The 25,330-nt window shown below is 35.7% G+C and overlaps 1 protein-coding gene across 6 annotated transcripts in view; it reads right to left on the bottom strand.

Moving 5' to 3' along the window:
- Positions 1–10,353: 10,353 nt before the first annotated feature.
- The window catches only part of col11a2 (collagen, type XI, alpha 2), a 164,547-nt gene continuing 149,570 nt past the window's right edge, over positions 10,354–25,330 (bottom strand). For all 6 annotated transcript variants that reach the window (XM_039768901.1, XM_039768899.1, XM_039768897.1 and 3 more), the window contains 12 exons: positions 25,140–25,193; positions 24,910–25,017; positions 24,461–24,514; positions 24,128–24,289; positions 17,790–17,843; positions 17,449–17,484; positions 16,778–16,831; positions 16,215–16,482; positions 15,898–16,010; positions 14,046–14,114; positions 12,424–12,657; positions 10,354–12,080 (listed from right to left, as the gene is read on the bottom strand). In XM_039768901.1, the coding sequence (XP_039624835.1) occupies positions 11,934–12,080; positions 12,424–12,657; positions 14,046–14,114; positions 15,898–16,010; positions 16,215–16,482; positions 16,778–16,831; positions 17,449–17,484; positions 17,790–17,843; positions 24,128–24,289; positions 24,461–24,514; positions 24,910–25,017; positions 25,140–25,193 (1,353 nt within the window). In that variant the 3' untranslated portion in view covers positions 10,354–11,933. The remainder of the gene's footprint in view (positions 12,081–12,423; positions 12,658–14,045; positions 14,115–15,897; positions 16,011–16,214; positions 16,483–16,777; positions 16,832–17,448; positions 17,485–17,789; positions 17,844–24,127; positions 24,290–24,460; positions 24,515–24,909; positions 25,018–25,139; positions 25,194–25,330) is intronic.

The raw sequence follows: 25,330 nt of genomic DNA on the forward strand, positions 1-25,330 counted from the left end.
TAGCAGAGATGTCCTGTGTATTTGTTTAAACAGTGGGTGTGTCTTTGCCCGTCTTCCATAAAGCTTTGACTGGTAACGCTATGACATTGTGTTGGCTGCACGGTCTCTCCAATGTCATCAACTGTAACTTGAAACTCCCCCAGAGTTATCATGGGTCTTTTGGTGGTCTCTCTCACTAGTCACTCTAACTTTGTGGAAAGCCTTACAGTGGTGCCATACACTTTTCATCTTAATGACTGATGTAACTGTATGGCAATGGATATTAAGTGACTTGGATATTTTCTTGTATCCATTGCTTGACTTTTCAACCACATTTCACTGAGTTGCCTGAAGTATTCTTCTTCCTTCAGTATGTCGGTTACTAACTCAGCACAAGTTAAAACTTGCAGATAAGGTGCATTTTTACAATAATCAATTGAAACCCTTGACATCAGACATCTGATCTCCATTTAAGTAATTATGTGTCCTCTACAATTGATTGCCTACACCAGTGATGATTTAGGTGTGTCATATTCAAGGAGATCAATAACTACATGATAAATTAATTTGTGTTTTATGTTTTTTATTAATGTAGACCACTTTGCAGAGATCTTTTTCTCCTTTGACATTAAAGTCTTTTTCTGTGGATTAGTGTCAAAAAAGACATTAAATCCATAATGAGTGTTATTGTAAAGCAATAACATATGAAACTTCCAAGGTGATGAATAGTTTTTATAGGAGCTATTTACATAATAAAGCCTGAAGACATGCTGAAGAGGTTTAATTGTTGACCAAATGGTATAATATGCAAGACAGAATGTCAGAGTAACTTTGATCAATAATTGATTTTGGTATGAATTATTGGTATGGAACACAGTTCTTTGAGTTTCTCAGAAGCAGCTGCCATCAAGGGATTTTCATGCACTACAGTCTCTGAAAGGGTGGATGACTGAAAATGGGGTGGTGTCTAGGATAGGAAAAAAAATGGTCTTCATCACATTATGGAAAATGAATGGAAAAAGAAAGTTTGAGAAAACTCAATGTAGATGCAAAACTCGGTGTTTTTGCTGTTGTCTAGCAGCACTCTTAGATGTGACCAGCTCTGTCAATCCCCAGCCCCAAGATGTGGTGTTAAAATCCTGTGCTGCAAACTCAAATGGAGATATGTTGGCCTTAGACATTGGTGCTTGAATGTCTATTAGAGAAGCAAAAGAAATCTGCCCCACACTCATCGCTCTTCACATTAATACGTTAATGTAACATATAGGATACTTGCACTTACATGTATATCCAACTTAAGGACTGTTTTGCATATGCAGAGTCATTTGTATCATAGGACATCATAGATGTCTGATCTCAAACATTTTTTAAAAAGCGTGAATATGTTTCTTTCCAGTTTGCAGCAGTTTTCAGAAAAATTGAGGGGTTTAAGTTATATTTAACCTACCCTGTTTCCCTGATGATAAGACACTGTCTTATATTTTTTGAAATGCCAAAATATGCCCAGGTCTTATTTTCAGGGGGTGGCTTATTTTTCCATGAAGAAGACTACAATACACATTTGTTGAAAAAAAGGAAATTTATTACCTGTATATGGTACAGTAATAACGGTAGTTGTCATCACAAACCAGCATAACCAGACTTGTAAACATAAACAAGCATAAACAAACAATTTCTTGTTACTACGGTATTGTTTCTACCGTATGTAAAACAATCTACGGTATTGTACAGTACATTTACACATTTATTCAATGACAACCAAGTCATCATCTTCTGGAACATCCTCATAACAATCCCCACTCTGAATTTCCAGGTGAAATACTTCTGACTCCATTTCTTTTAGAACCAGTGGACCAAATCTCTCATGTTTAGCAATGGCACTGTCCTTAAATGAGTACTTCTTATCAAGGTAGCCTGCTCGTAGTGCATGTTCAATGCAACCATCAGTGATTTTCTCCCATGAATTCTTCACCCAAGTCACAACCTCTTGCAGTTTAGGCTTCACAAAGTTTCCGCGCTGATTTCTCTCCATTCTATTTTCAATGTAGTCATTAATTTCCATGCGCAGATTGTCCTTGAATGGCTTGTTTATTGCAATATCAAGGGTCTGGAGATAGGCCGTCATTCCTGGGAATCATTACTTGATCTATTCTTCTTTCATGAAGAAATGACTTCATAAAGTTAGCACGGTGAGTGCTGGCTGCATCCCAAACTAGCAGACCTCTTTGGCTCCCTCGCATAACAAGTGGCAGCATTAAATCGACCCACTTTCTTATAACGGCTTGTGTGCCCCAGGCTTTTTCAGTTTCCAGAACATAAATTCCTGAAAACGTTCAATCTTTTCCTTCTTACCCTTAGAAATTATTAGAGGTGTGATTTTAGTGCCATCCAGACGAATTGCAAAATACAGGTAACACGTGCACTTTCGTAAGCAGTGGAGGGAATGTACACTGAGGAGGCACCCGCTGTTCAATTGTTGTTTGAGCTGATTGGCCCATAAACACTGCAGTTTCATCCATAGCAATCATGTTGGAAAGATTATATTTAGAGAAATCAATACCATCAATAAAGGACTTGAATGCAAATGCTCGCTTTATAACTTGAGCATCTTCCAGCCTAAACAGTGCTGTGGATCTTCTTAAAGACAGTTCACTTCACTGAAGGAAATTATCCAGCCAGTGTTGTGATGCTTTGAAGTATTCGTGGGCTATGTCAAACTGTGGTGCTATTGCAAGGGCAAATTCTTGAATCTGAGCCCTAGTCACAACCAAAGCCTTTGCTCTCCTGTCAACAACCCATTCACAGACCAGATCTTCCAGCTCAGGAAATGTTGCTCGCCGACCTGATCCACTCTTACGTTTTTTAGCATTTCCATTTTCCACTTGTTCAGTGAGTTTGCCATACTGTGCTCTCCACTTGCGTACCAATCGGATATTCAGCATCTTTTCTTTGCAGAAATCAGGAAGAGTTTGGCCCCAAGATTCTTCCACGATTCTCATTTTGTACTCCATCGTGTAGCTTTTCCTTTTTGAGCTCATGCCTAAGGGTAAAAAAAGAAATGGCATTGGGGTATCCAGGTGGGGGAGGTCAGTCACTTACCGGTAAAATGACACAGAAGGGATCAGAGGGGGGAATCAAAATGGCACGAATCCCCATGTGCCAGTCATTGTCCCCTTCTGATCCACGTGCCATTCATTGTCCCCTTATCCTCATTTGCCACCTCATTTGTACCTTCTGTTGAGTTTGTTACGGTAATTCGTATGGCTGGGTAACAGGGATCCTTCCTGGAGCATACCAGGAAGTCAATGAACAGCCCGCGCACTGCAGCCGGAGGCATCACACGCAGCTCCCCACAGCTCCCCCACCATACCAGCCGAAGAGCCGAATACCAGCCGCAAGCAAAGGTATCGGTGGGGGCCTTAGTGGGCCTTATTTGCGGGGGGTGCCTTATTCTGACCAATTTTTAAAAAATGGGGGGTGCCTTAATTGTTGGGGATGCCCTATAATCGGGGAAACACGGTAGATCATCTTACACTTTGTAGATTAAGTACGAAAAATGTCTAATTTGGCAATACGTTTGTTTTAAAAGTGTATGGTACAAGCTGTTACTTGCAGGTAGACTGCAGGCAGATATTTATAAAGTCATTTTAAATTCAACCACATGGTCCAATATGAGTACATGAAAATTAAGGAAGCGGTAACAAGTCCCGGTAATGTTAGGTTTGCAACACAGATTGGCATTAATTACCTGTTTATGCTAAAGCAGGTCTGTATACAGCAGGCTATCAAAAGTAAATTCAGGTAAAAGTTGTCATTGTATTTTGTTTATCAAAAGACAAGACTCCAATTGAAACTGTGTAATCAAGGTTTTAAAAAATGATTAACAGGGTAAGAGAAGTCATCTCCTCCATGGAGTTATTCTTCCGAGGTCATGTTGCATTCACTTTATTCGCAACTTGGACCAATTAGTGGTTAAGTAGAACTATTGATGCATGTCTGAGAATAAAGGTTCATTATATTGATGGAGAATATACTCTGAAAAGCAGATGCAGGCAGTGCTGATTCTTTAAATAAGTGTGTTTTTCATTACAATACTTTTTTTTTCAAAAACTAGGATGCTGCTGCTCAAGGACTGCCTCAGGTAGCAGCATGTAGCAGTGTTTTACTATCTAAATATGTCTGGAACTTACTGTATATTAATACTGTTACATTTAATGGTTTTATATACCAGTATACCCAGACTATCAGGCTTTTTTTGTCTGTCGTGTACTTCAGTTTTTGTCCATCAAGGGAACGCTACTTGAAAATTACTATTGAGATCAAATATTCACTTTTGCAAAAGTGCTTATTTGATATTTGTACTTCAACCTTTACACATTATGCACTTCATGTCCACATTTTGTCAATTATTACTAAAATATGAAAAACGTTTCTTTTTTAGTTATGTGTTCAACAAATCCTGCCTCACATTTCATCCTACATTTACACAGATCGTTGTAGACACGGAACACACATGAAATGTATGTATTCCAAATGATGATATATTATGTACCCTATACAACTCCAGGCACCTCATATGCAGATAAACAAGACTTGAGCTGGGAGAACTTTTTGCCCTTTCTGTGGCGGTGGGGGGAATGGTATAGCAGGCTGCTTGCTGCTTGTGCTGATGGACACATTTACAAAACAAAAGATGCTGATGGAGAGGTGCAAAGGAATTTAAGGTGGGCCGAGATTACGGGTTTTTTCATGGGCTTCAGGGATTCTAGTGTTAAAGTCAGTGGCAACGGAACAGCAAGTCATAAATCTGGCAAAGGACCTTTAACCTCTATGCCTTAGAAGGAGAATCCATTGGGTGATTAACAGCAGAGCAGTTTTATTGCCTTTTCACGAAGAAGACAGAGCTCTTGAACAAAAGGATTTAGTTCTGAGCCACAGTCTACATCCAACAGAGCATGCCTTGTGCATCCAGTGGTGGACAGAAATGGACAGTTTCAAATTTCAGGTGAAGCTACAAAACAAGCCTGCTAAACATTGTGGTATTCGGTCTGTTGTTAGTTCAGTTTATGACCATCTCTGATTTTTAGCACCTGCTATACTGCCAGAAAAACTTATTTTATGGGACTTGTGCAAAGAAAAACTGGGGTGGGATGAAGAAGTGGAAGGCAAACACATTCAGAAATGGAAAAAGTGGATGGACGACTTACACTTAACTAGCAGACAACAATGTGAACAGATGCATCAAACCTGCACAGTTTGGAACCATAAAGTCAGCAAAAATGTACCATTTTGCAGATGCCAGTGAAGATGGATATGGCACTGTCACAAATCTTCTTTTGTCCAATGAAGAGAGCAAAAAACATTGTTCATTTATGATCGGCAAATCTAGGGTTGCACCATTGAAGCATGTCACAATTCCAAGATTGGAGTTGACAGCAGCCGCCGTGGCAGTCAAAATGGACAAAATGTTAAAAGATGAGCTTCAAATACCTCTACAAGAGTCCACATTTTGAACTGACAGCACCACAGTGCTAAAATACATTTCAAATGAAAACACTCGGTTCAAGACCTTTGTTGCCCACAGAATTACAGTGATCAGAGATCATTCACAACCCTCACAATGGAAGTACATTGTCTGCTCAGTTTCTAGCAGATCAAGTATCCAGAGGGCTAAGCACAGAAAGCTTTCTCAGAAGCACGATATGGACACAAGGTCCAAGTTTCCTATTGAAGCCAGAACGAGAGTAGCCAAAAAGACCAGATCAACTGAATGATTCACTTTTTGAAGATGATCCAGAAGTTAAATTCTGTGCAGTTAACATGACAAGAGTAGAGGAGGTTACCGAGCCTATCAATAAACTAATCACCTACTTTTCAGAATGGCTACACTTGAAGAAAGTAGTGGCTTGGCTCGTCAAGTTTAAATACATAATGCTGCACTTAAAAAATGAAAGAGAAACATTTCAACTAGAAGTCAGTCAATCTGCAAGTAGACCAGAAGAATAAAAAGCACTTACCATAGAGCACATAAAAAAGTACAAACTGACTGTAAAACCAAGCATGATTTCTCCAGGAGACTTGGCTAAAGCTGAAACAGAGCTTATACACCTCAGTCAACTGCAAGAATTTCCAGAAGAATAAAAGGCTTTAAAGAAAAATGTTTGTGTAAAAAGAACAGTGAAACCTTCAAACTTGACCCAGTCATACAAGATGGAATAATGAAAGTTGGAGGAAGACTCAACTAAGCTGCAATGCCAGAAGAAGCTAAACATCCTGCAATTCTTCATAAGCATTTACATATCACCTCCCTTATGTTGCAGCACATTCATAAAGAAATTGGTCATTGTTGGTACAATTATGTGCTCGCACAGCTACGCCAGAAATATTGGTACCTCAAGCAAACTCAACTATCAGTAAAATCATTTCAAAGTGAACTACATGCAGAAAATTCAATGCAAAAGCAGGATAGCAAAAAATGGCAGATTTGCTGGAAGAGTCTTTGTAACTTGACCAACCACCTTTCTCCAGTGTTGGATTTGATTATTTTGGTCGATTTCAAGTTAAAAGAGGACAAGGTCTGGTCAAGAGGTATGGAGTAATTTTTACTTGTCTAATAATCTGAGCTGTATATATACAGATTGCACACAGCTTGGACAGTGATTCTTGCATCAATGCCATATACTGATTCATTTGCAGAAGTGGACAAGTTAAAATCATGCACTCAGATAATGGAACAAACTTTATTGAAGCAGAAAGAGAGCTACGTGAAGCAATTAAAAATCTTGACCAAGAAAACATCAGTAACACTATGATGAAGAAAGAGATAAATGGATTATCAACCCAACACCATGGGAAAGACAAATTAGAAGCATCAGAAAGATTCAAAACTCAATACGTAACCAACAAACACTCAACGATGAAAGTCTCCAAACATTGATGTATGAACTGGAATCAATCATCAATAACAGACCCCTCACAAAGACCTGAAATGACCCAAATAATTTGGAGGCATTCGCACCCAATCACTTGCTGTTACTTAAGACACAACCCAACATACCTCCTGGACCCTTTTCTAAAAATGACCGGTACACTCGAAGACGCTGCAAGCAAGTTCAATATATGGCTGATTTGTTTTGGAAAAGATGGTCTAAAAAGTATTTGCCAAATGGCTTACAACATTTTGAACCAGGAGACATTGTTTTAATTGTAGATAATGCTGCATCCTGCAATATTTGGGTAATGGGTTCAGTCATCAAGACAATGCCAAAGGTGCAGTCAGAAGAGTTTGTGTGCAGACCAAAAGCAGCACACTGGACAGACCTGTGAATAAACTCTTCCTGTTACAAGAAACAGCTAATATTTGAAATAAGAAATATTTAAATGTTTGTTTGCAGTTAAAGTACTAGTTATTTAAAGTATAGAAATAATTTATGGCTCTTTTTGAAGTTAAATATATTAATTGTCTCTGCTCCTGCATAAACAATTAGGGGCCAGAAATGTAAGAGCCAATCTTAGAAAGTTAATGCTTTAAGTTAAATTAATATTGATGTTTGCTTAATTTCAATAGAATATCAGTTTTTTATAGCTACCAAGAATATGGTATAGCTTTTACCCCCTGTAAGCTTATATGAGATAGAACTTTCTTAGCTAAATCTGTAATACAGTGTGTTAATTAAGTCAGTGTGTGTTTTGCAACAGTCCCATTGCTAGCATGGACTAAAAGACCCGTTTGCAGCATGTAAATGGGATAGGCATACAGTTTATTGACCGTTTAGAAATGGTTCAACTGTATGAAAGAACTTAAAGAAACAAACAAGATATATAAGCTTTAAACTGAATTTTCTTTAGACAAGGACTTTACTTTGCAATACTAACTTTTTCTCTACTTTTTTGTGAACTGTTTTACTTTGAATTTTTAATGATGCTTTTAAAATGAAGATGCTTTGTCTATGGAATCATTTCAATGCGTCAGGCTAGTGCCAGAATCCCATGAAGCATACTAAAGCTGCAGAAGTTTGGTAATTTTGGGTAAACGCAGCTACACATACGCTTGTAGCATTTTTTTATTAATACAGCAGAACCCCAATTTAAAATTCCCAAGGTTAAGTTTCCATCATTTAAAATATTTGAATGGTGAGTGGTGGTGATGGCTGGATTTTCAGAAGAAAAAAAAATTGGAAAAAAGAGAAGGAATATTTGTGTTCTATTTAAATTTTATTATATAATATTTGTATATCAGTAATTTGCTGTATTTACTGCGACAAAGATTTTAGTTTTGAAGCGTGTTGTAACTTTATTGTAACAAATAAAAATGAGACTATTAAACACTACAGTTTTACTTTTTAAACTAATCTAGCATTTTTCATTGTACTGCTAATTGAAATGAATAATCACAATTATAATATGAAAGGCAATAATTGACAAATATTAACTTTGTCAGAATTGCACACCCTTATTAAAACGATCAATTCACTGCATGTAAATGTTCAGCTTGTAAACATCAATACTGTAGGTACTTAGTTAAAGTAAACCATGATTCACTGTGTATTGCTTTAGATCTAAACCCTCCAAAACTTTATAATGGTACACGAATATAGATCAAAGCATTACATTCAAATCTGATTGAAGCTACTGTTTTTAAAAGATGTGCTACAGGGTGAAATTATATGTATGTCCAAAATTCTCTTTATTCCTACTAATTATCAGTTTGAATGCAAAAGAATACAGTTTCCTGTAAAATGTTGTTTTCAGTGATCTTGAACAAAAGCCAAGTTCATTCAGTAGGAAAAGCAAGAATTGATCTGTGGCATGAATGTTTTAGTCATGTGCAATTTTGTCTAGCATATTCAAGAGTAAGGAGCTCCTGTGAACTAATAATATTAGGCCCTGGTAAAAAAATAAATAAAAAATATTGTATATTCAAAAGTACTCCATTACTTAAATAGTATGTATGTGAAAATTATGAAATTTCTTGGGCGAAGTCGGGTGAAAGAACTAGTATATACTGTATGTGGTAGAAGAAATTTGATTATGACATGTTTGCATGCTAATTTGATTGCTTAATTTTAATTTTGGTATGTTGTATGATAAACAAGAAGAGAGTTTATGTCATAGCAGCTAAAACATAAATAATTATCGACAGTGATGTATGATTTAATGCATGTTAGCTCAGAGTTTCCTAGTAAATGACATTTTTAGTTTATTTCATGTGATGATTTTACGAGTTTATATTTTTTAATAATTAACAGTAAGAAGAAAAAAGGTAAACTTTATTGTTGTATACACCATACCCTTTATGTCCCATAAGATTCGATTTTTACCCCTGTTTAATCTGGTCTAGTGACATGGGAGCAGAGGTCCGGAGCAATGTACACGGCACCATCAGGCCTAAGGCAGAAGCTAACTCCGGATGTAATGCCATTCAGTAACATTCAAAACCTCAAGCAATTCAAAATTACCACTAATCCTTACAATGACATTTTTGAAACATAGAACGAAAACTGGAATTACCACTCAAATTCATAATCCATGATGGAATATTACAGAATAGAAACGAGCTTTAAATATACTTGTTTCCGTATTCCTTGGCCCCTTTAATGTCTTCAACTTTGTTGTGATTAATCTGAATGCATTCTGCTGATGAGTGTGATATTCTCTTTGGATTGTATATTACATTTTTTTTATTCAGCTCTTTTGATATGCATTACACTTAAAGTTGCTTAATGGACATAATGCTATCTGAAAATAAATGCCCTAACATGATTTATCATAATTATGCTAAAAATGTAACCTATTCCACTAATAACAATTGACAGTTTATATATCTGTTTTCTATACCATCTAAGTGCACATCCAGGTTTTGAACTTGTGGAGCCTTTCCTAGCAGCACAAAGGATAAGGCAAGAACCATACCTGGACAAGGTGTCAGTCCCTTGCAGACTACACTCGTGCATATACACCATGTTGCTATTGGGTCAACTTAGCATGTGCATCTTTGGCAGACTGGGGAAAAAACATAGTGTGGGAGAATGTGCATACTGAACACAAAGAGTGTCGGGGCTGGGATTCAGTTGTGTATTCAGTATATGTTAAAAAATGAAAGATGGAATAAACAGTCGTGACAAGTAATTGGACACAGATGATGCCCATATTTTTATATACTGTACAATACTTTTTTTTTCTACAATAAAATATTTTGATTCACAGGCCAGATTTTTTCAGTTTATTTTACCCACTGTCCTTTATTCATTCATCATTCAGTCTTGTTCTTGTAGGACAGGCAACAAATGGTTGTTGTGCAGCATGCCAGCTGTTTGAAGGAGAAAAGGAAGACGAGCAACAGCACCAGTCAAAAAACAATCCATTACTCTTAAGTTACAAGGACTGGAGAGACCTGTGTTGGTGTGCAATTTATTGGAACACAAGGAGAAAACAAAAACACCCTGAAAAACTGACTGAATTGACTAAAAGGGAAAAGGAAAATAGCAGGGAGAGATGATCATGCAGGTTTTCAGCAGACATAGAAAAAAGAGGATGCAAATGAAAAACACAAGCAGAAATTAGTTTGAAAAGAGCAATTTAGATGGAAAGGGCAGCATTTTAAAACAAGATGCGCAGAACTTGCATAAATGGAAAAATAAGACAACCTGAAAAAGCAGCAAATTATAGAATATATATTACAATACAAATAAAAAATACTTACAAACATTATAAAATAATACTTTGAGCACCTTTTTGATTTGTTTCAGTTTAGTACAATCTGAGCACCATATTTTAAACAGTTCTTAAGTGTTACAGGTAAATCAAAAATATACTTTCTCAACTCAACCCCTTTGTTCTTTAAAAACAAAAAAACAATTCTGTCTCTTTTTATACATGATGTTTGTTCCTTCCAGCACTCAAAATTTAATTTCTCACTGGCATCTTCAGCAAACTGACACAGAAATGCACTTAAATTAAAAACAATTAATTGGCCCTTGTGCTTAATACATTTTTAATATACTTCAAATGGACTTGAAGACAATGTGACTTTATTCTTTAGCGCACAAAAGTACCAACACATGAAAACTGCAAAGAACAGCTTATGTTTTTAGCATTTAGTTTAATTCACTGTACCTCTCACTAGGACCATGTTTTTTTTTTATTTTTGAATAACATAATTGCAGCAAAATGTATGGATTACGTTATGTGATACATAGTTATCATTCCAAAGGTGTTGCATATAAAATAAAAAAAATTAAATTTCCCTTTTGAACAGTTAACCATGGCTAGCTGCATTAAACTGTACATGTACAAATCCCTTCATACAGTGTGGCTGTATTTAAAAAAAGACAGAGAAAAGTTTTGTTCTACACTGTTCTTTGCAGTTTTCAGAAATTAAAGATGTCCCATCAAATTCTATGAAGGCTACTGCACAAATAACCCACAAGGCGGTCAGACAGATGACAGGCCTACACAGAAGGCTGGTACAGTTTCATTACTGTACATTTGATTTTTCCCTTTCCTTCTTGCCATAGAGTTTAGGTTTGTTTTGTAGTTGCAAGTCTTTGGTGTGGCTTTCTTCAATTAAAGTCTTTCTTGTCCTGGTGATTTAGCTGAGGATCTTCCATTCAAATACTGGATCCTGAAAAATGGATTCTAAATGTAGAGTAGGATTCTCCATTTATTTTCATCGGGCTTTTGTTTTCCTGGGTATTTTATTTCCTTTTTGGATTATGTCTGTTATGCCAGACAAGAATAGAGATTATTGGCTGGTATTCAGCATGTAGAAAATATGGCCTGGGGTTGAACAAACGGTGAGAAAGAAATTTTGTTTGTTCAGGTAGTCCTGGTGAAGACACATAGGGCTTGGGATAAACAGGCAGGTCATGAAATGTTTGTATTTTTTCTATTTTTTACTTTTTTATACTTTTTCTTTGGATTTTTACTTTCTTTTATCTTTTATCGTTTGTCTTTCAGCCTAAGAAGCACACGGGTCCCACATCAAAGCCAAATTTCTGGTTAGGCTCCCCAAAGTCTGTGAACATGACATCTGCTAGAGGTAGGTGCTCCACATGTGGTGTGTTCACTTCCAAAATTGTTTTATCATAACCCTTGCGGTTCTGCAAAAACATAAATCATAAAATTACCAGGGATGGAAGGACTTGATTAGGTCTGTTCTTTCTCCTTTACTATCTTTTATAGCTTCAGTGTTTATCTTAGATATTACCACAGAGCCTTCATTAATTGCAGAAAGGTATAGTTTATAACACAGGTATTACTTTTCATATATTCACAACAAATTTCTGTTACTAAGAGTTTTTTTCCTATATCATTTATATCACAGTAAATCATTCCATTTTAAAAGGCAGTTAATTTTCAAATTAATGTTTGCATAAAGGTCAGACTAATTTTTAATTATTAATTTTTTCATTAGATTCAACTGTATGGAGTTTATGTACTTACAGCACAACCATCAACATGAGCCTTGATGTAGGGATTATTTGTATAGCTCAGTTCTTCCTCATTGGCACCCTGGAAATGCAGAGCTCTTTCAAAACTGTCTGAGCCCAAATGATGCCAGGCTACTGAGTGGTGGCAGTGATATGTAAAGTTTTGTCTAGCTGAAACACTGAGCAAACGCAAGAAGGTCAACTGAACAACTCCCAGAGGGTTACCATTGGAGTCCACATAGGACAGCTGAACAAAAAAGAGAAAAAACAAAATTGTTATTTAGGCTGTATAATGTATATACATATTTCATAAACATACCATTTCAAATGATTTAAACATCATGTGTTGTGAATTTACAATACTAGCAGTAAACATTAAAATGAATAATGATTATTAGTAGAAACACAAGGAACAGTACATATATATGAGCAGGTAATAAGAACATAAGAAATTGAATAAATGAGAGGAGACCACTCAGTTCCTCATGCTTTTGTTTGTTTAGCTAATAGGTAAGCTGCGCCAATATCTCATCAATATACTTCTTAAAGGTTGTCAAGTTTTCAGGTTCAACTACATGTGTCGTTAGTTAGTTCCAGATTTCCACAACTCTTAGAGTAAGGAAGTGCTTCTTGGCTTCCGTCCTAAATGTACTTTCCCTTGATTTCCACTGGTGTCCTCAAGTACATGATTCATGGTTAAATTCAAAGAATTCCAGTGGATCTGCTTTATCAATGCCATTGAGAATTTTGAAGACCTGGATTAGGTCCCCAAACTGTCTCCTGTGTTTGAGACTAAACAGGTTTAATTCTCTAACTCTGTCAGATTAGGACAAGTCTTAAAATCATGGGATGCACTTAGTTGCTCTTCTCTGCACAGTTTCAAATGATGTTATGTTTTTTCTTGTAGTGTTGTAACCAAAACTGCACATAATACTCCAGCACATTACTAGCACATTATATAGTCTGAGTATAATGTCCCTTGATTTATAGTCAACTGTTTTTACAATATAACCTAATATTTTATTTGCCTTTTTAATAGGTGCTACCCATTAATGTAAGTTAATTTTAACTATGTTTAAATCTGTTTTCATATCCCTTGTGTTAAGGACAGTCATGTAAATTTGTGCCAGTCATAGCCACAGACATTGAATAATAGTATCATGCTCTATAACTTTAGTAATAGTTGTAATATTGTAACCTATGCAAAGTACAGTGAAATTCTTTCTTGCACATCTCACCACTCACCAATCTCCAGTGCCATGGTAGTTAGCCAATCTTGTAAAACAATATAGCATCCTAATAACATACGTTATCAGATTTATAAGGCACATAATATAATTATCAAAATCTTTTAACCTTGATAAGCAAATATTAATTGAGCCAACATTGATATTTTAATAGTAGAATGTGATAATTCTTATATTCTAAAAATGTTGCAGTTTACAGCAAAGCTAATGAATTTACTTCCATATCCATACAAATAAAATTATCTGAAATGCCAAAGTTTGATTATGCTCATTCTAGGGCTGGGGTGGCTTGAATATCTTAGTCATTAAAAGATTGTTTTTTCAATTGTCAGTACTTTAACTCAGATTTAATAAAGTAGGCAAAATGTGTCTGTCCAGAAATTCTTACCTTATTGCCCTGTTTAAACTCACTGTACCATGTTCCTGGGCGCTCCTTGGACCAAGTGTTCATTTTTACCTAAAAATACAAACAAACTTTTTCAAAGCTGTGTAATATTCAATTTATTATGATCTGTTTCCAGTAAAGGATTTTTTTGACTACTAATAGGTGAAATGCTGCATGTGTTACAGCTCGTTCACAATGATAAAAAGCTTCACTGTTGTTAAACATTTATGATTAAATAATATCTACCACCATAATATTTTGTTGTTTATATGAAGTTATTCTCTGTTATTATTTAAGAGAACTCCAAAGCTTGCTGAGTTTCTGAATTCTTTATACATACTGCACATGGTTTCTTCCCATTTCATTGCATCTTTATTTGCATTGAGTAGTTTGATGCCACTTAAATTCAAAACTGTGTAAAATGAGGACCACACCTTGAATTCATTCTAATGCACTGTCACACACGTGCGACTAGGAGAGGGAGCTGAATGGATCAAGTGAAGGTAATTACCCACCAGGCCAGGGGGTGGTGGGGTGCGCTAAACCTTATTCTCTTATCTCGGCAGGCCAAGTATGGGAAAACCTGCCTGATTTAACAACAGTGTCACTTCCGGTTTTGGCACCAAGACAGATGTAACTTCCGGGTCCGGCGGCTAGAAAGACGCCAATTCCAGTTTCTGGCCTCAAATGACATCACTTCTGGTTTCCAGCCTCAGATGACATCACTTCTGGTTTCACCCTTTAAAACCACCATCTTCTCCACTACCAATTCAGTTCAGTGTTGAGCTCAATTTATGCACATCAGTGCTTACTAAAAAACCCTTTTACAGGGTTACACGATACTCAGGTGGCTGCCCCAAACCTTTCCAGTGTGTTGAGACTCATTCTTTTACAGCACATAAATGAAATTTGATACTGTACAACTGCTCAGTAACAGATTTATACTACTCCTGTGCTAGCCTGCAACCACCACTGCTTAGTTGGGCTGGGAAAGCATGGATTAGTAGGTCAGAGGTCAACAGATATAATATATAATACATACAGTATCAAAGAAAAAAACTTGGCCATCTCATATTATATGCACCAAATAACATTCTAAATGGATAATATATCTTACATCATGAAACATTATACACTGTAGATAAACTCAGTGTTGTAACCTGGCACTGCAGATTATGAATCAAGGATGAACATATTAATACTTTTGCTTTTAGGCCCTACTTACACCAATAAAACTACAAAAAAAAGTACAAAAATTATAAGTAAATGAAATTGACTTATTTCCCTGTCAGAGGTGAAGGGAGTCTACTGTAGGATGTAATTTTTGGACTGCTCAAACAAACCATGTAACCTAAAACACATCCTTATATGTATTCATAAATTTTACAAACTTGCTCTGTCCAACTGAAGTCTCTTGAGTAGACAGATCCTGTCCCAGCTGCATTGAGTGCAACACAGAATCCATCTGTCAATGCAGTACCCATCCATCATGGGACACCCTCACTCATAATGAGCCTTTTTACACCAATATTCTGAAAAATGCATGTGTTTGTTATGTGGGAATTATCCAGAGAAAAGTTCACACAGACACAAAGAGAATGTGCAGACTTGACACAGACACTAATTATCTTAAACACAGCTTCCTGGTGCTGTGATAATACATTTAGCACTCTGCAATTCAACCTTAAAACCACATGATTTAAAATAAATATATATTATCAGGCCTACATAAGCTTTGCTAAAATGACTTTTTTTTTTAAAACATCAAAGTGCATAAATCATAGTTGTATATTTATTGTGGAGACCAATGTCTAAAACTGATTAATCTAAAGGTGTAATGAGGGAGGAGCCTCACCATTTCAGTTTGCTTATCAGGGTAAATGCAAGTTTCTCCTCCAGCAGTAAAGTTGCAGAAGACCTTGAAAGAGTCCCTTGAGCATCCCTGGTTAGGATCAATCCAGTATTCACCTACCAGAATGAACAGGAGAGAACAGCAGTGCATTACAATAAGTAAATGTTCAGTGTTCAAAATTGTAATTATTAGTGCAGTTTAGCTATGGATATTTTGTGTCCATAGAAATGTGATGCTGTATTTCTCATATCTAAGAATGCAAACAGAAAATGTGCAATAAAATTCAGTGTCTGAACAATTTAATATTTGCAGTCGCTCACCATCTTTGAAGGTTGGTTGACACAGCTGCAGGTCCTTGCAGGTTCGAGCTGGGTTTTCCTGGGTTCCAAGTGGGTGCTTCATGTGTTCAATCTCCTGTTTCAGAGAATTGAGGGATCCAAAGATCTCTTCCATTCCTTCATGATATTCCATGGGTGCATCAGCCGCCATTCCAGCTGAGTCTTCCACCAGCATACTGGCATCAATAGATCGCTTGTTCTTCTTAGGCATCTGGAAGGGCAGAGGCTGGATCACCTCTCCTGGAGGTCCCTTTAGAGGAAATACAGAAGGGTTGTTTTTGTTGCAATTCATACTCTCAATTAAACACACAGATATAACCATCAGAAATGAAGGTGCTTGACAGAATCAGGTCCATACTGAACATTTGCAGTAACAAGTATTTAGAAACAATCCAAAAATCCTGTTCTAAGTAACATGTTAAACTTTAATAAGAAACCTGATAGTATGTTGCATATTCCAATTACTTTGTAAAGTACTGCAGTAAACATTTAAGTTAATTATATCCACAAAATAAAACAGGAACTGAAAAAACTGTAGCACTCACTGGTAGACCAGGAGGTCCTGCAGTACCCTTTTCTCCTTTAGGACCAGCTTGACCCTAAAAGCAGGGAACAAAAGGTTAACAATTTTTACGCAGTGCAACAAATAAATTATGGGAAAAAAAGGTATTATAATTTGCTAGCCATATTAACTGTCAAAGACAGGTAATAGAATAAATTTAAAAATATTTGATAACTATTGCCCTACATGTACCTTCAGCACCTTTCCTCAGTATCCTCATGTGCCTGAACCTCTACCTTTTTTGCCCAGGTTTCCCTCTCCTGAGCACAATCCCATGAATCCTTTTATTTTTTTTTGAGGTGTCTTGCTTACATCTTATCAGCATTTATAATTCCCATCCCACTCCCAGCATTTCCACTACACCTTTACTTCTTTTTACCCGTCTCATACTTGTATGTCACCAAAGCCCAGCTGACCAAACGTATTACTCAAAACAACCAGACACACACACACAAACATCAGAATTTTATCATATAGTAGATAGCAGGCTTGAAGTTCATCCATCAATCCATTTGCAAATCTGCTTGTTTAGTTGTAGGTCATGGAAGCAAGAGCATATCCCAACAACACTGGGTAAAAGGTAGGAATCCACATGGCACATTTACACAATATGCACATATGGTAGGGACAATTACACTGAATGAGATGACTTACCGTGGCTCCCTTTGCACCTTTAATACCAGGAGGTCCCTGTAAAAAAAGACAGAGATTGAGGAATTTTACACTAATCTCTATATTTAAATGCATATTTATACTGTTTATTTAAATTGTACTGTATTCATACTAAATAAATTATTTATATAAATAATATCTTTCCAAAATACAGTAAAGATATGGTTGTAACACTACATAATGGGGTGAATAGTTACTTGTGGAACAGACTTCCCTTCTACAGTGGTGATGAAAATACAAAAGGAAGGCCACTGTAAGCAATAATAGGCCATCCATAGTACTGTATATGAGATGAAAAAAGCTTAATAGGAAAGATCACTCACAGGCAGTCCAGGAGGTCCTGCTGGTCCAAGCGGGCCTGATTGTCCTGCGATACCCTAAAATGAAATAGAAAAAATAATTAGTCATTCGAAATATATATTTTTAGAGTAATGTATGCTATTATGACGGATTAAATGAAATGTACAGAATAAGGCTTTGCATGCCTATTTTTACATATGAGAAATCACACTCAGCACACTTGCTTCACAGATATTCAGCCTGTACCTGTTTAACCTAATCCAGTTACATTTAGAATGCACACTCTAGTTTTGATTGGGTTAGAACAATATATGTGTGTAGTGTTGTTAAAGAAAAACACAATAATATGTGTGCATCATGAAAAGTATGAACATATTCACATCTTGTACACTTTCATATATTTTTTCAGTTTCAATATTCTGTGTTGTTTTGGCTTCTAATTTAATAAATGTGAGCATATATGAGTTAAAGTGAAGTTAATTAAAGCCAGCAGGCTGTACAGATATTAAAGAGAGCATTTGAATGATTATTTAAAATTATCATGTTTTTTTCTAGCAACAATGTTATTAATGTTAGTTAGGAAAAAGTATTGCAAAGCATAGTTATTAGTCATTAACAGTAATATAAACTTTGTGCCCTAATATATTCTTTAATAGTACAAAATCGAAAAATAAATACTTCTATTTATAATGTTAACATTGAAAGTAAGAGGCAGAACACACTGTTCCACTATACTAGAACTCACTTTTTTTTACTCTCTGTATTGGCAATATTTTCCTAAGTTAATTTAAATTTGGATCTATTTATTCATTAATATATGAATTCTGCTATAGAACAGTACATTCCTAAGTTAATTTAAATTTGCATCTGTTTATTAGAACAGTTTAGAGACTAAGTGTTAAAGAATTTAATACTTTAAAGAATAATATTACATTGCAAAAGGACAATGCAAAATGTGTATAGGGACCAACACATTGAACTTAAGTAAGTAGATCCAATCTCATGTAAGTATACTAAAATTTATAGTATTCAGATGGAACATACTGAACCAATGATAAAAAAAACAATTAAGAAAAAAAATTGTAGATCACTTTTCAGAAAAAAATGTTTTTTTTGTTTGCATGGAAAAGAGTAACAGATATGTCTCAATTAGAGGAAACAGAAATTTAAGTCCATAAAAATGAAAGTCAGAAACTGCCTATGAAGATCTAGAGACCTTTAGATGCAGTAGATGTTATAAACAGAAATTCAAGTGGGTTTTACACTTCCAAGAACTTGTATTGAGGAGAAAATTAATTGGGATGCTGTGTATAATTGATTCCCATTGAAAAGAAAAAAATAATTTGGTGTTCCATACGGTATACAGTATAATAATAGCCATAGGTATTTTATTTATTTAAAAGGGACAGTTTATATTTTGAAGCCAGCATTCATTCTCTTGCCTTCTGATGAATCTGAAATCACCAGTACAAAACACTGCATAATGCTCATTTGAAACTAGGCAGAAAAATGATTGCATATATCGTTTGCTTTATTCTACTTGATTTTGCCATTTTTTGTGTATTAGTAAAACTTTTCATAATTAGATAGGACTTTCTTAAAATGCTATAGATTTCCTAGCATTTTGTTTTAAGAGTTCGGCAGTTTCCATGATTATACGGTAGGAAGTCAATAGTGGTAGCTTTTGTATAATACACAATTTAATAGAGCTGATCTGAAGAGTTCACTGCTGCAAGAACAGTCTTAAGCAGTGATAATCATAGGCAGGAAACAGAGGAGTGCAAGATAACTAACAAAAAAAAGGTCTAAACTTTGGATATAGAGTGGTGTACCTGTCCAATACTCTCATTTTTTTAGTCTTAAATGTGCCATGTGTTAGTGACTGATGCATAAAATTTACAATAATGTGTAAACTGTAGAAGCAGTCACTTTAGTTTTTGAAGAACACTGCTGCAATTTCATTTTATTTGTCATATTTAGTGAATTTGGTTTTCTTTATACTTGTAGTGTATGGTAGTAAACAGCATTTCACAACAACTAAATAAGGCAGACTGGAAATTTAAAAATGTTTGGGTTGAGTGGCAGGTAAATAAATATAAATTTACATAACTAGTTTCCACTACAATCAGTTTTAATATACCTTGTGTATTTTTGACTAACCTTTAAATGTATTTTTTAACACTTACATTTCTAAAAGCACCCACTCTCTCACTCTTCATACACTTAAGTTAAAAGTTATTTTTGCTGATTTTTGTTATCTCTAGCAACAGTCTCTGACTTCTTCAAGTAATCATTTTGCCTTAGCTAAACCCTACCATGAGCACATGCCTCCTGACAGCATAGCTCTAAGTATCACAGGTAGATACAAATCCCAATATCATACCCAAGTTATGGGTATGATATAGGGGCTTGAAGCTTTTAGGCATTTAATTTGAAATGGGCAGCAGGGTGGTGCAGTGTCTGCCATTTTCATCTCAGGCTTTAAAAACCTCAGGCTCACATTGTGATAAAAGGGATAGAGCAAATATCTTAAGTCTTGCATCATATTCCATTTTGGTTTCATCCCAGGTTAAACTTCCAGCCGAAGTTGCTTCTTTAGACACAGGATAGGATTCTTCTCTCTCTGTTATAGATTTCTGATAAGACTTCAAGAGAAAATTTGGAGATTTTAAATACCATACCAGAGCAGATAGACTACTTAAGAGTGACACATGATCTAAATCCTGTGATAATGTGAGCTACACATTACAGTTAAGAAGCCAATGTTTATAAAAAGCACTAATAGCTTATATGCTCCAAAACATACTACACTTACCCAATTTCTAATTATTGCTTACTTAATTTCATTAAGTATTGTATCTCCTTGCTTTATGTTTGAGTACTGCTTGCTCTCAGTACTTATTTACTGAGTTAGCCCTTTTTATAAAAAGCTTTACTTTGCATTTACATGTACCAAGTTATACATGTTGACAGTGTATGTTCTTTCAATGCCCAGTCTATTAATATTCTTTAAGAAAATCCACAATTTCACTTTTTAGTGGTTTACATTTTGAAATTTCCTGATGTTTCCTGAAGACAAAACTAAATCACATAATTCCATTTGTCTTTGGCACAAGTACATTTGGAATAACGGACTCCATTATTAGGCACGGTGGCACAATGGTAGCGCTGCTGCCTCGCAGTAAGGAGACCCGGGTTCGCTTTCCAGGTCCTCCCTGCATGGAGTTTGCATGTTCTCCCTGTGTCTGCGTGGGTTTCCTCGGGCTGCACCGGTTTCCTCCCACAGTCCAAAGACATGCAGGTTAGGTGTATTGGCAATCTGAAATTGACCTGTGTGTGTGCCCTGTGGTGGGCTGGCGCCCTGCCTGGGGTTTGTTTCCTGCCTTGCGCCCTGTGTTGGCTGGGTTTGGCTCCAGCAGACCCCGTAACACTGTTGTTAGGATATAGCGGGTTGGATAATGGATGGATGGATGGATTATTACTCCAATGTATAGCATAGCCTCTCTGTCATTTTCTACATCTAATCTTGTAGATCCTACGGTTTGATAAGTCCACACCACTTTTCCTGGTTATTTTATTTTTCTATGTTGAGTTCTTTTTGTTTTCCTGGGGAACTCTCACTTATATTACCATTTTGTTCTATGTATTCAAATATTTTCTGCCAAGTTTCATTATATTCTGCAGTCTTACTCCTCACCCTGACAAGATTTATCCATGTAACTTCCCTTTTAGACTACAGTATTTTAAAAGATTTGTTTGGATTTACTTATCTCAATGTCACTTTTGTAATGTATAATTGACAATAGACACTATTTATATTATTTCAAAAGCAGTCATCATTTCTTATCATTTTAGATTTTATTGCTACAGTCAGATCCTTTCTGTCAGGTCTACCCCTCAAAAGTCCCTGCTTCATTTTTCCACATTCTGGAAATGTCCTTCTATATGTCAAAACTAGTCTCATGTTTCTACTTCTGGATCCTCAGTTCTAACTTTGAACAATTCTTTTCCTCCTATTGGACCTTTCATCAATCTCTCTCTCTCTCTCACCACTGTTCCTTCAGAATAAAACATTTCTCTAGGGTCTATAGCTGCCATGTTCTCCAGGATTCCCACCGGAGACAAGATGGTCCTTTATTCTTCAACTTTGAAGTCAGCTTTTTTAAAACTATTGCATCCAATACAAATATTTAAAACTGCAACACTCACAGGGCTGGGATGGGGAAGTGTCTTATTTTCTTTCAGTATTCTCCTGCCTGAATGTACATGTTTATATTGAAATTAATTGATTATGTGTCAATGTTTGTTCTATTTCCATCTCTTTAATAAAAAAAAAATCACTCTTGTTAAGCTTGCTCTTTGTACTCTCTTAAAGGAAGTCGATATTACAGTATATTTTCATTGGAACATCTTACATCTTTTGCAACATATTATCTTTTTCCAGATTTTTTTCCTAATGTGGGGCATTCCCTAGAGTGAGGAACGAAAAGAGATTAAAATCAAACTAATCTGGCAATATCTGTGGAAGCTCTCTAATAGAAAATCACTTTATCCTAATCCCAAATTTCCTTCTGGCTAGTTTTCTATATTCTGGATTTTAACAATTTATTTGCCCTTTCCATAATTCTCTTTGTTTTGATTGGTATAATCTAACATGTGTAACTGTTTTATTTGTAACAGCTGTCATATCTGGCCATCATTTTTAATGCAAACAGAGTACTTTTTTTCCTTATGCTTATTTTTTAAAACACCTGCCCTGAAAAGTACAAGCCCAACTTGTAATATCTTTTACAGGATCCCTCCAAACACATCTTTTGGATATCATGCTCCATTATCCACTATCACTAAAACACCTCAAGCCTAAAAGTTTACTTTACTACAAATCCTGCAAGATTGACTACTACACTAAAAACTAAGCCATTTGAAAGGCAATGAAATAAATGGAAAATATTGGCCATGCTAATTAGAACTTGGTTTTGATCTCCTTATAATTATTGTTTCAGCAAAGGATGGATGTAAACCATATTAGTCAATACTCTCACACCATAGCAGAACCAAACCCTTCATTGTAGGAAAAAATAAACAATTGAGTATATAGAATTCTTCTGTTACATGCCATACATGTTCCCATTTGATTGCTGACAATAAAATGAGGTATGATTCTTCTGGCCAGGTACCATTTTCTGTTGCTCTGCAGACCACTTTTTGTGTTCTTCATAACAAATTAGTATAATTAGAGTTTTTAGACAGAGTGTTGTATTTGTACTCTGAATAAAGTAAGCACTCCCAGTGTCTTTAATGAAACATTTTATTCCTGGCTTATATTAACAAGTACAGAAAAAAAATACAAAGTTACTTTTTTTCCCTAGCAGTTTAAACCAATGCTGGGACACTATGACCTATAACTGACGCTGCTTTTCATGTTGCATTATATGACATCATCATAATAACTAGTTCTCTTTATGCAACATCAACAAATTGATCATTCCTAAATCTCACAAATGTGGCACAAAACAACAGACTAAATTGATTGCTGTCAAAGCAGTTTTCTAATTATATTATAAGCCATATTTGGCAGTTGGGTCTGCCCAGCAGTTTTATGAATTACGTGATAGAATATTAATTGATTAATCATAACAATCAGTTCTGTTGAGGAACACTTGCTTTCAATATACAGTAAACTGTGTCCTGTTTAACTTATTTTGTCAGTTATCTATGCAATTAAAAAAACACGATGAAGTAATAACTACTAATAATGAAAAGATTGGCAGACGTAGTCAAATCTGTGAACTGCAACTTTATTAGTAATAGTCCATAAATTATAAAAAATTAATTTGGTGGTAGAAAAGTGTTGAGAAATGAAGGCACAGATAAAAAAATAGAAATTTTCCTTCTGTATTAAGTTTTGTTTCTGTCACTGTCTTTATTAAGTAATGTTTAAAAGATATACAATAGAACTTGTTGTGGTAATCCAGTTTTTATTAGTAAATACTCTCATTTAGGTAAGAAAGTTGTAGAGAAAGGCAAGGAAATTGAAAGCTTCCTATAAATAAGGATTGAAAGCATTGCTTTCTATAATTTTAGCTCTAGGACTCAACAGTCCCTTACATGGATTTATAGAAAGTCTTCACATTACTTGACTTTTACTACAATTGCTTTGGTCTTAACTGTTGAAGACTGAGCTGTCAAAAATAACCATTGTATACACCTGCTAGTATTTACTGTATAATTTAAAACTTGCCAATGACTATCTTACAGTCTGAAATTCAGTTTGTTTTTGTGATGACACTGATGTCTATCTGAGGGGGAGGACTGCAGCTTTTGTACCATTTATGTGGATGCGCTTACTCAAAGTACTCACAGTTTCACCTTTGGGTCCAGCGCTGCCTTGTGGACCAGGTAGACCTCTGTCACCTTTCTCACCCTGCTCTCCTGGAGGTCCAATCAAACCAATAAGACCGGGATGACCCTTTTCTCCTTTTGCACCTGGATCACCCTTAAGACCTGGTAAGCCAGGAGGTCCCTGCATAAAAGTGAGACAATTTTTATTGTTATCCCATCCTAACAAGATATTCTTCAGGAAATGGAACATAATTGAAACAGTTGGATATGACCATCAGTTCACTGAAACTTTCTTATTAAAGTTTTATATTTTGTTTCTGGACTCATTAAAGCTAATTTTGTGTCTGCTTACCATTGGTCCAGGGGGCCCCTTTTGTCCTGTAGCTCCAGGAGAACCTTGTTCACCCTAAATAGAGTACAAATAAGTTCTCAGAATTAACAATGGCAATCTAGACACACACATAAACTCACTTTTATCTAAAAAGTTAGATTTGCCTACAGTTTGGACTGTATATGTACTTGAAAAGTTAATTTGTGTTTAATAGTCACATGGACAGCACCTTACAGTTCTAGTTGAATTGTTTTAATCATTTATAATATGTTCTAATATGTTTTAATCAGTAATAATACTGTATAGTTACTGTAAATTTCCTAAGTTGACCTTCACATAATTATGATTTGAAAATGAAATGATATTGTTGTAAAGCATGTAAAAATAAATTGTGTTGACAGTTGGTGAATAACTTATTCCTTCATAAGAAGAAATGAACAGAAATCACTTTTATCATAGCTATTACTTACCACAGGTCCGGGAATTCCTCGTAGACCCTCTGTTCCTGGTTTTCCTGGAGGACCTTGAGGACCTACTGGACCAGTCTTTCCTGCTGGACCATCAGCACCAGGGTCACCCTGATCAAAAACAGAAAAACATTAGAAATAAGCAGAATGTTTCAGATTGTATCTGTCTGATAATCATTAAAGGGAAGACTTCTTGACTTATGTAATGTGGTTTAAATCTGCAGTCTTCTCACCTTGGCACCTTTCTCACCCTGGCGACCCTCAGCTCCTCTTGTTCCAGGAGGCCCCTAACCAATGAAAGGAAATGAAACATCAGAATTAAAATCATGATATATTCATGTCAGCATGGATTCAGAAGAGGGAGGTCGTGTTTTACTAACATGCTGGAATTCTATGAGGAGGCAACAAGACGATACGATCAAAG

This window comes from Polypterus senegalus, chromosome 11 (assembly GCF_016835505.1).
Source record: "Polypterus senegalus isolate Bchr_013 chromosome 11, ASM1683550v1, whole genome shotgun sequence".
Taxonomy (NCBI): domain Eukaryota; kingdom Metazoa; phylum Chordata; class Cladistia; order Polypteriformes; family Polypteridae; genus Polypterus; species Polypterus senegalus.